This window comes from Pestalotiopsis fici (genome assembly GCF_000516985.1).
Source record: "Pestalotiopsis fici W106-1 unplaced genomic scaffold PFICI_Scf_11, whole genome shotgun sequence".
Taxonomy (NCBI): domain Eukaryota; kingdom Fungi; phylum Ascomycota; class Sordariomycetes; order Amphisphaeriales; family Sporocadaceae; genus Pestalotiopsis; species Pestalotiopsis fici.
Window position 1 is genome coordinate 973035 of NW_006917101.1, and position 12936 is coordinate 985970.

Here is a 12936-nt window from a genome sequence, read left to right on the forward strand (position 1 = left end):
CTTAATATGTGGCTAATTACAAGGGAATAGCTCACGATATGAAGGAATTCATTCTTCGGGCCTTGTCTGACTGTCGATCTCCACCTGCTGAGCACCTTTTCCCCACGCCCACGAATCCCTTCCTATCTTGTTGGTGTATTACTAGTATGAAAAAAACCAGTGGACAGAAATTTTATACATGTCGAAATCGTTCGGATTGGCAGCATAGTAGTCTAGCTCATGACATCAGCCAGACTGAGAGAAACTCTAGACTATGGGCGATGGCATGTGGACACCTGATTGCGGCTCTTCCCGTACTAAATACTGGAGTGGCAGCTAGTGAAATCTCATGATGGATACTGACTCAAAAGGGACGGGATTCGGTCAGAATTCCATGACCAGTGAGTGTGTAGTGTAGAATGAAGATGCAGGCGCCGGAAAGGAGCAAACGGGTTGGATGCTTTTTTCCCTTCTCCCACAGTCTTTTCTGTTACTCTCTGCGACCCTGATCCGAGCCGCTATCATAACCGCCCATCATTAATTCCTCGTTGCAAAGAGGGGACTAGTCAATGATTGCTTGCTAACCAGCCACCAATTTTCTTTTTTTCCGTCTGGTTACCTGACATGCCTGACAGTTACACATGCAACGTCCTCTCAGCTCGCTCCGCTATTCCACACGACCAATCTCTTGGCGGTGATCTGCCAGGATCCTTCCTGCATTGGGCCTTGACTCAGGTTGTATCATCCAAGTAAGTACCCAAAGTAAGCAAGAAAGCAAGCAAAAAGAGCCGCCATTGATTTTCTTCTGGCACATGGCAATTGGTTTCTTCCGTCACCTGCCTATTGGACCCGGTCGCACTTGGACGTCGCAGAATCGAAACACTCGAGCATGAGACCAGAACTCAGTTGAAAGGAATAACTTACTTGTCCACTGCAGTGACTGAGTCTTTTGTCGAGTCGTGAAAGCAATCTGCTGCTTTCTATTCGCAACCAGCCCTCCGCTACTCCAAGGGCGCTACAGTACGCACTTAGAAATCTCTCCGACGCTACCATTGACCGAATCGCATCGCCCGACTTCCCGTCAAGACCAGGGTATACTAATAGCGATACCCACCAACCAGCTCCCCTGTCCTTGTTGGCTCTTTGGCCGGGCCTTGGAAACGTGCAGCTCAAGACGAAGTTCAACCTCGTCAATTTGCGCTCTGCGCAGTGTCATCATAACCTCGCGGCCATCTTTTCTCCTTCTTCTTTTCCTTCTCCTTCTTTTGTACAAGAGTGTGCCCGGTTGCGTTTAGTCAGTCTCTCGGCCCTTGAACCTAGGATCCCTTCGTGAGGAACTGGTCGAGCATGGAGGAATGCCTGCAGATATAGCTTTCCAGCCGCCAAATATCGCACTTCGCACAACCTAGAATAGTAGCCAATATCTCGCCGTCATCAGCAAGCCCATGCCGCAGGCCGGCTAACTGGCCAATCCCAGCCTGCAGCCTCTTGAAGCCCAATCATCGTCTTCAGCATATAAGTCATCTGCTTGCACCGTCTGCGAGCCCGACACTTGCCCGCCATGTCCGGCCCAGTGTCTACACCCTACTGGGGTCACTTACCTTCGCAGAGTCGACGTTCATCAGGTGATCATAATAGTCGAGCTCACGACCGCAACTCGTCATTGGACGACCCTGCGTCTACTGCCCGATCGCAACTGAAATTGAATCGCGAATCGGTCCAGACTCAGGCAACCGAGGATTCGACTTTTAGCCCACTGGCATCTCCTACAGTCTCCGACGACGGCCTGACGCCGCGACCGCCCACGCTTCCCTACGGACAAAACAGATACCCGCGTGATTGGGCGGACAAATCAAAGAGACGGAGCACGAGGACGAACGGAGATTTCTCTGCAGAGTCTGCTCGCGCAACGCCACCTGCTGCGCCGGATGTGCCTAGAGCGCCTCCAATCAGCTACAAAGATCCGCGAGGCAACGGCTCCCTCTCACCATATACTTTCGACGCTTCGGGCAAGCCAGGTCCGCCCACGTCGGCCCACCGATCTGTTGCTCTCGCCAAAGCTGTTGCGGACATGGAAGCAGAAAACTCCGGCTCACGAAGGACTCCTCGTACTTTCGAAGAGGACCTGGAAGCAAGAAGGGCACGACGCGCCTCGGCTGATATAGGCGCTGAACCGTCCAGGGTTGGATCCTCGAGACGGACCCATAATGGAGATAGGCCCGATCGAACGGCGTCGCATCGCCGGAGAGACTCAGTGGATCCCGATGGATCACGGCAAAAGTGGGCAGATGACTGGTCACCTCTACAGAGACTTGAGCTGACGCTGGACAGTCTGACCAAAGAAGAAAAACGTGCCCGCGTAGAGGCTGCCGAAAAGCGTGCGCGGCAGAAAGCAGCCACAGCGGCGGCCGAAGCTGGCGTAAACTCTCCTACCATAGAAAGCAGCGAACGCCCCTCGGCACAACAACAAGTCCATTTCAGAGCACGCAGGCAATCCGTCGGAAAAGGCGATTATCAACGTCCGGGCGCGGCAGACCTTCGATGGGAGCAGCCTGCTGTTACGGCCCAGAGGGGTGCACCCACGGAACAACGTGTTGTCGACGACCATAGACGGAGTGTTTCTCTTGGTCAGGCCCAATATGCCCAGGTACATGCTCCGAAAAGCCGAAATGTGTCTGCACCAGGAGGTGCTGCACCGCCTCAACGCAATATGACCTTCCGTGAGAGAGCTGCAAAGAATGACCCAACTGTTGTCCCACACAGAGAGGATAATGATCGTGGTTCACCTGTAGAGTCTCCCATAACTGCAGCCATCCCTGGTCCAGGAATTACCCGCAGCGCTAGCAATAAACTTCGAAAGAACCCACCCGGTGACCCTTGGTATAGTAAACGCATGGAAGCAGAGGAACGATTTCCGTCTGTGCGTAACCGTAACAACGAGTATGAAGAGCCGGACGCATTCGATGAAGTTGGCATTTCAAGATCCAAAACCACAGGTGGGACCTTGAAGAAAACGCCACAGCAGCCAGGGGCATACACAAGACCATCAGTGGATGTCCATGATCCTGATTATGAAGAATATGAAGACTACGAGGAGCCTCCAAGCCGAGCCAGAAGCTTTGCTGCAGCCATTGGCCTAGGCCGTTCACTGTCCATGGGTGCCAAACGGCAACCGCCACCCCGCCCTCCGAAGCAAGAGTTTCCTCGGGAAAACGGCAACCGCACAAAGGCCGTGCAGTTTCCTGATCAGAGACCGATACCAGATGATCCTGATGAAGAAGAATACGATGAGGAAGAAAGCTATCACCATCACTTTCGGGAGTATTTTCATAGGGACAAGTCGCATCCCGGTCAAACCGCTTATCAACCTCCCAAATTTCTGGAGGAGTGGAAGAAGGCGACTGTCGGTTTACTCTCAGATGCGCTGCTCGAAACTCACGGGCAGGTTCCCAAGACGCCAGAAAATGCTCCCAACGATAAAGACACAGCCTGGTGGGAGGGCTCTGGAAGGCGGAGTGGTAGTATGTCTTCGCGACCACCCAAAGCTGAAGCATTCGACGGCGAATATGCCGACGCTTCGGGCCCGACAAGATTCAAACCGGCCTTGCATCTCAAATGCGGTCCGCTTTTGAGGTATTGTGGCATGCGCCAGGACAGATCACCTGCACGAAGCAGAGCCGGAGTCTCGTCAGATAAGCAAATCTGGAGAGGTTCCATCATGATTGTGACCGAGGACTCTGAGAGTTCGTACGAGATAGCCCCGACGCTGCGCATGTTTGTGCAACCCATTGACTTGCTGGCGCCGCCGCCGGCAGAGTTGAAGGGTGAGCAGGCACTCCTCCCAGAGTATGTTGACCCCATAGCGGGCATTCCCAAGCTCGGTCGACGAGGCGAGACCCTTTATGTGAGACCGGTCGAGCATCTCGAAGAAGGCCTAGATGTGTCCACTATGGAAGGTGATGGTGGCCTCTTTGAGAGCACGAGAACAGCACCCGACTTCCACAACGATCCCAATGCCCCGGGATCGTTTGCTAGCCGTGCAATGCGCTCCAGCATGGACGGAGAGAGACTTGGCAAGTACAAAGATGTTCGTGGCTTCCGTCTTCACGCTGAAAAGGGCTGCACCTTTTGGCGATTCAACATCGAAATCGAGCTGCGCGAAAAACAACAGCGCATCGCCTATCGCATCAACAGGGGCCCATCCATTGGATTTTGGGTGCCATCCCGAAACGAGTCGATGAATGTCATGTTCCACAGCTGCAATGGCTTCAGTCTGAGCGTCAACTCTAACGACTTCAGCGGCCCTGATCCCATGTGGCGAGATGTGCTCAACACACATCAGACTCGGCCTTTCCATGTCATGATTGGAGGTGGCGATCAGATCTACAATGATGCTGTCATGAAAAAGACCAGCATATTCCAGCAGTGGCTGGAAATCAAGAACCCTCTACACAAGCACAATGCACCTTTCACCAAAGATCTACAGGAAGAGTTGGAAACTTTCTATCTGGAGCGATATTGCATGTGGTTTTCCCAAGGTCTGTTTGGCCTAGCCAACTCGCAGATACCCATGGTCAACATGTACGATGACCATGATATCATCGATGGTTTTGGGTCGTATCCAGATCATTTCATGAAAACACCCGTCTTCTCCGGCCTCGGGGCTGTTGCTTTCAAGTACTACATGCTGTTCCAGCAGCAAAGCATCGTGAGCGAAAGTGAAGAGACGGAACCAAGCTGGGTGTTGGGTTGCAAACCTGGTCCCTACATTCACGAGCTGAGCCGCAGTCTGTATGTGTCTCTTGGTGCTGGACTTGCTCTGCTGGCTGTCGATGCGCGAACTGAGCGTGCGAGGGATGAGGTAATTCGGGAGGAGACATGGAAGAAAATCATGGATCGATGTTATGCCGAGATCGTCAAGGGCGAGACGACTCACTTGTTGGTCCTGCTAGGAGTTCCAATTGCCTACCCACGACTGGTTTGGCTCGAAAATATGTGAGTTTTCTAATTGGGGGGTTTTCCCCCCTCCCATACCATTTGCCCACGTTTTCTGATCTTCTTCTCCTCAGCTTGACTTCAAGATTGATGGATCCCGTCAAGGCCATGGGCAAGGCCGGGCTCCTAGGAAACTTCCTCAATCGCTTCGATGGTGGTGTTGAAATTCTCGATGATCTTGATGATCACTGGACAGCCAAGAACCACAAAGACGAACGCCGATTCATCATTGAAGACCTTCAAGACCTGGCAGCAGATAAATCCGTTCGCATCACAATCTTGAGTGGCGATGTGCATCTTGCAGCCATCGGGCAATTTTTCTCCAATCCAAAGCTCCAGATTCCCAAGCACAAAGACTTTCGCTACATGCCAAACGTCATCTCATCTGCCATCGTCAACACGCCACCTCCAGATATGTTGGCCGATGTTTTGAATAAGCGGAATAAGGTGCATCATTTCGATAAGGAAACAGACGAGAACATGATACCTATTTTCACCACTGGTGTTGACAACAAACCTCGCAACAATAAGCATCTTCTGCCACACAGAAACTGGTGTCAGATTCGTTCTTATGTTCCTGGCGAAACGCCTCCTCCTACGCCGCCGCCAGAAGAGTACGAGTCAATGCCTGAAGCAAAACCGACAGAAAATCGTGGTGGCCTGCTCCGGCGATTCTCCTCCAAAAAGAACCGCGGTCCAACATATCGCCCCGACGTACCAGATGAAGTCGATCGCTCTCGGCCACCACTCTCTGGTGGAGGGGGAGGACTCTTCCGGTCTCTTTCTCGCAAAAACTCAACTTCAAATGGAGAGAAAAGGCCCGGAAACTTGCTTCGCACATTATCTCTTGGTCGGGGCGCCTCGGCTGGTCCAAAGGATGGTGTATTTAGTCGTCCCTCAACGGACCGCCGTCGTCCAAATGATGGCGGCATCAATGGAGACTGGGGGGCAGAAAGCGATGGGGACTACTACGACGCAACGCCACCGCCGCCTACACAAACCCGGCGGAGGCAGCCTACAGCCTTTGAAGGACCCAATGGAGAACGTGGTGATAAGCTTGCACGTATGGGTTTACGTGGAGGGGCTGGCAGCGCTCGAGAGGCTGCTGAGTATAGTGTTGGTGACGATTCATACTTTACGGTTACGAGCCGCGTGCCGCATCGTGCTTATACACAGCCTATGACATCTGCACCACCGCGCGGTGACGGTTGGGCCGTTGATGAGCCCTTCAGACCTAAGCCGCTCGGTCGCACTCCGACCGGCTTGAGCACCAAGCAACTGAAGCACGTTGAGCGATGGCAGGTCGACGTTAAAGGGGCGCTCGACATACAATTGAACGTCGAGGTGAACCCGAAAGACCCTGCGGGCATTACAGTGCCCTACCGCTTGCTCGTACCCAAATTGGAGTACGAATACCTTGGAGAAGATGCTTCAGTGGCTTCTGACGTATCGCCAGAGATTGAGAATGGCACTGCTGGGATTGAGGCAGAGCCGGTGACTCCAAAGAGAGGAGGCACCCTAAAGAGACTCTTTAGTGGACGCGGAAAGGGCAGTCAGTACCGAGATCACCGCGGTGGCGAGGGGGCCGAGTATGATTACCATTAAGGGGCTGGGTGTTGTGGTCTTGTATAGTCGGCCGATGATGACGAGTTGTTGGTGCAGTCTCGAAGTGGTTACTGATCCGAGGAAAAGTGCTTGGACTGGTCAGGGGAGTTTCGGGATTGGATTGTTTTCTTGTTTTTACTTTTCAGAACTTTGCATGATGCCGTAGACGAGATATGATGACCAAGGTGACACGATTAATGGGATTGTATGACACTAGAACATGTATAGAAAGTACAGCTGAAAAAATGCGCGAAATGTTTTGTAATGCAGACACATTTTAGTCTTATACAAGACAGTGTTTCAAAGCATGACGTCTCACTGAAGCGCGGATCCTGCGCACTGTCCGTCCATTGAACGAACCCTTTTTAGCTTTGGCCAGCACCGCCACACCCACCCCCAAACTACCAACCACGGCGGAACGCGGCACGTACGTCAAGGAGGATCTATCTGCTCAGCAACAGCAGTTTCTCAGCAGCATCAACTTTTCTTTTTAGTTTCACTACATACCAACCACGTACTGACTGAGCCGTGTTGTATATTTTGTAATTCCTGCATTCAATTGCAATGTCGTGAAGACGCTCCGGTCTGACTTTCCACGATCCATTTTCATCACTCCACCGAGGCGACTTCCTTGAGCGCCAAAGCCAAGAAGCCCGACAATGGCTGGAGATGAGAGCTCCAAGTTTGCTGCTGTCTGGTAAGTGAGGCAAGGCCATTTTTTCTTGAACGTCCCCCCCTACACAATTGAGCTTCGTGCCTTACCCAACCTGCCTTGGCTTACTACTCGACCATGACCACCCCTGAATCGGGGCCCGTCATCGCTGGACGGTCAGCCTTTTAGTGTGTGGGGTCCAGTTTCTTTGGTGGATTGGATGGTTCGCCAAAGGCAAACAAGAACAGTTATGAAATGATCACGAAAAGAATAAAGTATTGACAACAATTGAACTACTAGTTTTGTTGCATCATTTTTATGGCTCTTACATTCGTTAGACAGACATTCACTTATAGGTAAGCCTCTTTGATCAAGCCCTTTTACCACGCCCAATGAGGTCTCGCTCATTTCCCTCGGGAATTCCGCTTGCTAAAACGATAGCCTACAGATCAACCACGACTTTCAGCGTTTCTAGTCTTGCTTGTATCGGGAGCAGTTTCCTTTGCTCTGAGTCTTGTTTCCAAACACCTTCCGGGAACAGACGGAAGATTCGGTGAGTTGTCATGCTCGCTGCTCGCTTCAGTGGTTTTCAGATTCTAATGAGTGAATCATGCAAATTACAGACTCAGACGCTGTATTCAAGGGCCTGAAGCCGACGTTGCCACAGAGGCCGCGGCGATATTATACGCCATGTCTTGTTTTCTTGATCGTGGTTCGGCTGGAAATGCTGTATAGAGTCGTACATGATTTCCAATGTACGGTGCAGGGCGTCGAGGTAAGGCGGGTACATAATCGTATACTTTGGGGCAGTGTGTACTAATACAGACTGATAGGCATTTTTACCATTTCTACTCGCCGTATATGACCTCTTCTTCAACCGAAAGGCCGCTGCTGTGGTTGATCCCAACGAGCCCGAGGATCCCTGGGGCAGCGTTTGGGACGACATCATAGCCTGGCTACAGGCTTCACAAATGCCCTCCGCCTTCATCATTTTGCTCCTCAGCTACGGCGTCTTCTTGGGTGCCGATTTTGCTCCTCGATCGTCGTATTTTTGTTCAACAGCATCGGATCAGACGGCTTGGGTCATCTTCCTGCAATGGGCGGGGGTGACCTTGGACGCCACGATACTTGTCCTACTTTGGAGGATTCTTTCGTGGACAAAGACAACCAAACTTCGATTGCAGAAACTGAGCGGGATAATGACTGCCTCCTCCCTCGCAGCTGGGCTGCTATGGGTATTCGGGCGTCTTCTCCTGTCGCGACCGACTACGACGGGGCAATCTTTTTTGGGCCTTGACACGATTTTCATCTTTGATGTTCTCACTAATGGCATTGCCTTTGCAGTGGCGGTCGTTTCCGCGACTTTGTGGATGTGTGAGTCGGCACCCTTGTCCATGACGGCGACGACTACATTCATCTGTGGTGCTACGGCTGCATTTCGGGAGATTTTATTGTTTGGGACATACCAGCAAACATCCCGATTCTTGCCGCTGATTGTGCTTGTCATTGTTTCAACAACCTTTCCATTTTATACATTCATAGGGGGCATGCGATCTGTGCTCTATATTCCCAGAGTCCTACTTCTGCTCATCATGATCACGCTGCTGATCATCGCAACTACCATCACCATGCTCAAGTCGCCAATCATTGACCGGCATCCTGTCGGCGAGCTCGTCTACAAGAACCGTGTCGAGGCGGATCGCTGGCTGCGGTATGCAAGTGTAAGCACGACCTTGCACACGGCTGTCACAGAGTACAAGGAGCGGCATCACGGCCGCGATCCTCCGCCAAATTTTGACAGGTGGTTCGACTTTGCACTCCAGAAAAAGTCTGTCATTATGGACAAGTTTGACCAGATTGAGACGGACGTTGTACCTTTTTGGGGACTCAAGCCGTCCAAGATCAAGGAAGGATTAGAAACCGTCAAAACCTTGCCAGATGTTGGCATCATTACAATCGCCGCGGGCAAGGCCTCTCATAGCCTGCCGGCGGATCTTTCGCAAAAGCTTATCCTCGATGAACTAGTGTCTTTGATCTCATCATTTTCTCAGCATCTACCTGAGATGGAAATTGCTATAAATCTCAGAGAGAGACCACGAATCTTGGCGCCATGGGATGATATTCATCGCCTGGCGGAAAAGGGGGCAAGACCAAAGTCGAAACTTGAAAAGGTCCTACCCCAGGCTCTGTCCAAGCGCCTAGTCGAGGATGTCAAGACACCGAGAGACTCGGCCACTGGCAGACCACTAGAGTATGTCACAGCCCAGGACTTCCGCCGGCTCCAGGCTTTGGCTTGCCCACCCGGGTCCAAGACTAGAGCCAGCATTACTTGGAATGTCCGCGACCATTGTGCAGCTTGCGCCGATGCTCACTCGCAAGGGCATATTTTACAAGACTGGCAATATTCACTGGACCCCTGCCACCAGCCCGATATATTCAATCTACACGACTTTCACACTTTGCCACATCAGTCTGACCTTTACCAAGAACTTCTACCGCTCTTTAGCGGATCAAAGACGAGCAGTTTCAATGATATTCTCCTACCATTGATTCGCCCAAATAGCAACGAAAAAGTTGATGATGATTCGCGTTTTGACTCGAAGAAGGATCATCTCTTTTGGCAGCAAGAACCACAACCGCAGCCCATCACCCATGATATGCTTCATGGTGGACATCGTAACCGACTGGTTCGCTTGATTAACAACGCCACGGCATTTGACAAGCAGTCCATGCTCCTGGGCTTCAAATCGGGCAAGGATGTGAAGTATGCCTATGACGAAGTCGGGATTCGTGCAGCCAATAAACTATTCGCAACGGATATCTCGTACATCAATGCTGCGGGTACGTGCGACAACCCAAATTGCCAGCTTATTGAGCGTGAGCACTTTGGCTTCAAGCAAAAGACTGAAGACCCTCTCCATTCGAGCCGATACTTTATGGTTCTCGATACTTCGGATGGTCCGTCGCCTGACGTGTTGCCGGCACTTCAATCCAATGGAGTGCCCTTCATTTCTACCATCTTCCGCGAGTGGTTTACGGAACGGCTGATGCCATGGACGCACTTTGTACCAATTGATCTACGGTACCACGGCCTACACAGCACACTCGCATACTTTGTGGGCCTCAAAGGCAAAGGCAAGATAAACGGCCACGACCAGGTCCTAGAAGGAAGCGTTCAGGACGCCCGGTGGATTGCAGAGCAGGGTCGCAAATGGGCCGAAACAGCCATCAGGCGAGAAGACATGGAGGTATACCTGTTTAGACTGTTGCTAGAATGGGGAAGAATCGTCAGCAATGATCGTGACAACCTTGGTTTTGTCTTGAAGGAGGGACAGCCAAAATAGAGACCTAGGTAGACGTGGTGACACGGGGATGGATGTCTGTTATTAGATCGTTTGGGCAGTTTCTTGTACACTAGAATGTATATATCTACATACAGATCATAACTTTCCACTGTCCATCTTCGGTCCTACGGGTCAGCCGAATATTGGTCGGCTGTTCATTGTCTTTGTCCTTTGTCTTGCTGCTGAGCCACCGTGCGATGCTATATCGTCTATCCAGATTAGACAGTAAAAGAGTAAAGGATTAGTTCTTCTCCCAGGGTTTGGCAGTCTTTCCTTCTTCGTAGTTGCCGCCTGGCGGTCTCCACATGAGGTACCAGGTCGAGTGGCCAATCTTCTTTTCCGCCGCCTTCCAAGCATCATCTGGGCTATCGGTGCTTGGTGCAATGACATTCTTTCCAACTTCTACAAATCCATTGGCATCGTAGAGGGGTTTGCCTGTAGGAGTTGCGTCTAGGAAGAACTCGAGTCCCATCTGATCAGCCTTGGCCATTCCCCAGTCCATGAATTGCTGACCGACTCCTTGGCGACGGTAGGCGGGGTGCGTAAAAAGGATAAATAGATCTATTATTATCAAATCAGCTCTAGACGCATTCATACGACAATCATCATGTATTTCTAAAAAAAGAAAGACCAAAAAAATACTCACAGACTTGCGGCCGCTGGCCTACACGAGCTCTCGGTGCCGAGTGAATCTCGGAAACCTGCTCGGCAAAGCGTCGCGACCCATCATCAGGAAACCAGCTGACTTCGGCATGATGCTCGTGGGCAAAGGGATTCTCCTCGTGGATATTCCAGAGCGCGCCGCCGGCGATGCGGCCGTTGTCGGCGTCGACAATCTTTTGCCAGTAGCTCGTCGGATCCTCCGCGTGCCACGAGTGCAGACGGGTGGCGCACTCGGCGATGGCTTTTTCGCGCGCCGCGTCCGTGGCGCCGTGAATGGGGAAATAGGCGTAGAAAAAGGACTGCAGCGGGTCCTCGTAGGAATCAAACATGCATCTGGCCAGTGCCGGAAAGTCCGTGGCCGGGTCAATCTCTTGGAGTTGGAGACGAGGCATGATTGCTGTATGTCTTTGAATTACGGACTTGATACTAGTCTTGCACTCTTGGTCTTGTCACCTTCTAGACCCTGCAACAAGCGGGCGGAGAGGGCGAGATAAGGCGTTCTTGTAAAGGACGGAACATGTACAGCTGGACCCTGATGGAATCAAAAACCGACTCTGGCAAACACAAATGCGATTTCTTCCCTCGTCAAATTCCGAAGGGAAAAGAGGGTCGTCAGCTTGTAACCCGTAAGACTTGCCTGAGGCATAGGTCGATCAATACTGGAGCCAAGCGCTGCATGGGGACAATTGGGCCGTCGATCAGATCATCGACCTTGTGCATACGGCCCCCACCTGCTAGGAGCAACATCAACGCCAACGACGGTTTTGAGATTCAAAGCACCTATAGAAGAACATTCGAGTATCAGACACAGACTTTCTTGCGCACCATTGGCGACTGAAGGATATATGGGCGGCGAAACTACCTCTCTACCTCATAATCACTATCGACAAGACAACAGTAGTCGGTTATCAACAAGATGGGCCTATACACTGTGACTCTTACCACACTGATGACGTGCAATTACAGTATTAACGAGCACGCTCTGAGGCAGCTGGAGGCGTCATCTTCAGAGTCAATTACTTGTGCATCTCCAGGTATTTTGGTTATACCGCAATCGACCAATTTCTAGCGCAATGAATTCCGAAAACAAATGTGGTTGATGAAAAGGCCGTGGTAATACCGCACTAGCTCGGAATATAGCGTCAGTCATTAATTCAAAATGCCCTTGTACCTACCTAATATAATATCAACATCTTATAGGATGAGGCACACCTCATATGTTTTACATTCAGTTAACCATGCGATATACGCGGCCAAGGATGGTAGGATTTATTTCGATCATAAAATGCATGATACTTGTGAGACCCAAACTACCTGGAGTGAAGCATATACAATGGCTTGAGTAGAATACGCTAATTGTAAGTTTGAAGTCTTGAAGAGATACCGCACAGTCATTTATTTGCTCTCAAATTGAAATTGCCGCATCCAATCTTTCCACAACACGGGAATGCTTTGCATAGTATGCTAGATGGCGTGCCGTTCTGCCCGCGCCCGCTTCCATGTCGATTCGAGCCCCTGCCTGTAGCAATCGATCCACGATATCAAGATGACCGGCTTCCGAGGCTGCCTGAAGTGCTGTTCTTCCATTGTGGGAGACTGGAAGTGCGTTAACCTCGGCTTTTTTATCGAGCAAAAGTTTAACAATATCGATATGACCTGCTCCCGAGGCTGCCTGAAGTGCTATTTTTCCATCTCGGC

General features: G+C 51.2%; 3 protein-coding genes across 3 annotated transcripts; 2 read left to right on the top strand and 1 right to left on the bottom strand.

Annotated features, from left to right (window-relative positions):
- Positions 1-1540: 1540 nt before the first annotated feature.
- Positions 1541-6579, top strand: PFICI_13289 (uncharacterized protein; the record flags this gene model as incomplete). The annotated part of the gene is made up of 2 exons (XM_007841870.1): positions 1541-4974; positions 5049-6579. 2 exons carry the CDS (start codon positions 1541-1543, stop codon positions 6577-6579), a joined length of 4965 nt encoding a protein of 1654 aa, XP_007840061.1.
- A 1262-nt stretch (positions 6580-7841) lies between these two features.
- PFICI_13290 (uncharacterized protein) lies at positions 7842-10575 on the top strand (the record flags this gene model as incomplete). Its single annotated transcript, XM_007841871.1, has 2 exons — positions 7842-8006; positions 8065-10575. 2 exons carry the CDS (start codon positions 7842-7844, stop codon positions 10573-10575), a joined length of 2676 nt encoding a protein of 891 aa, XP_007840062.1.
- A 241-nt stretch (positions 10576-10816) lies between these two features.
- On the bottom strand, positions 10817-11630 carry PFICI_13291 (uncharacterized protein; the record flags this gene model as incomplete). Its single annotated transcript, XM_007841872.1, has 2 exons — positions 10817-11136; positions 11222-11630. 2 exons carry the CDS (start codon positions 11628-11630, stop codon positions 10817-10819), a joined length of 729 nt encoding a protein of 242 aa, XP_007840063.1.
- Between the last annotated feature and the right edge of the window lie 1306 nt (positions 11631-12936).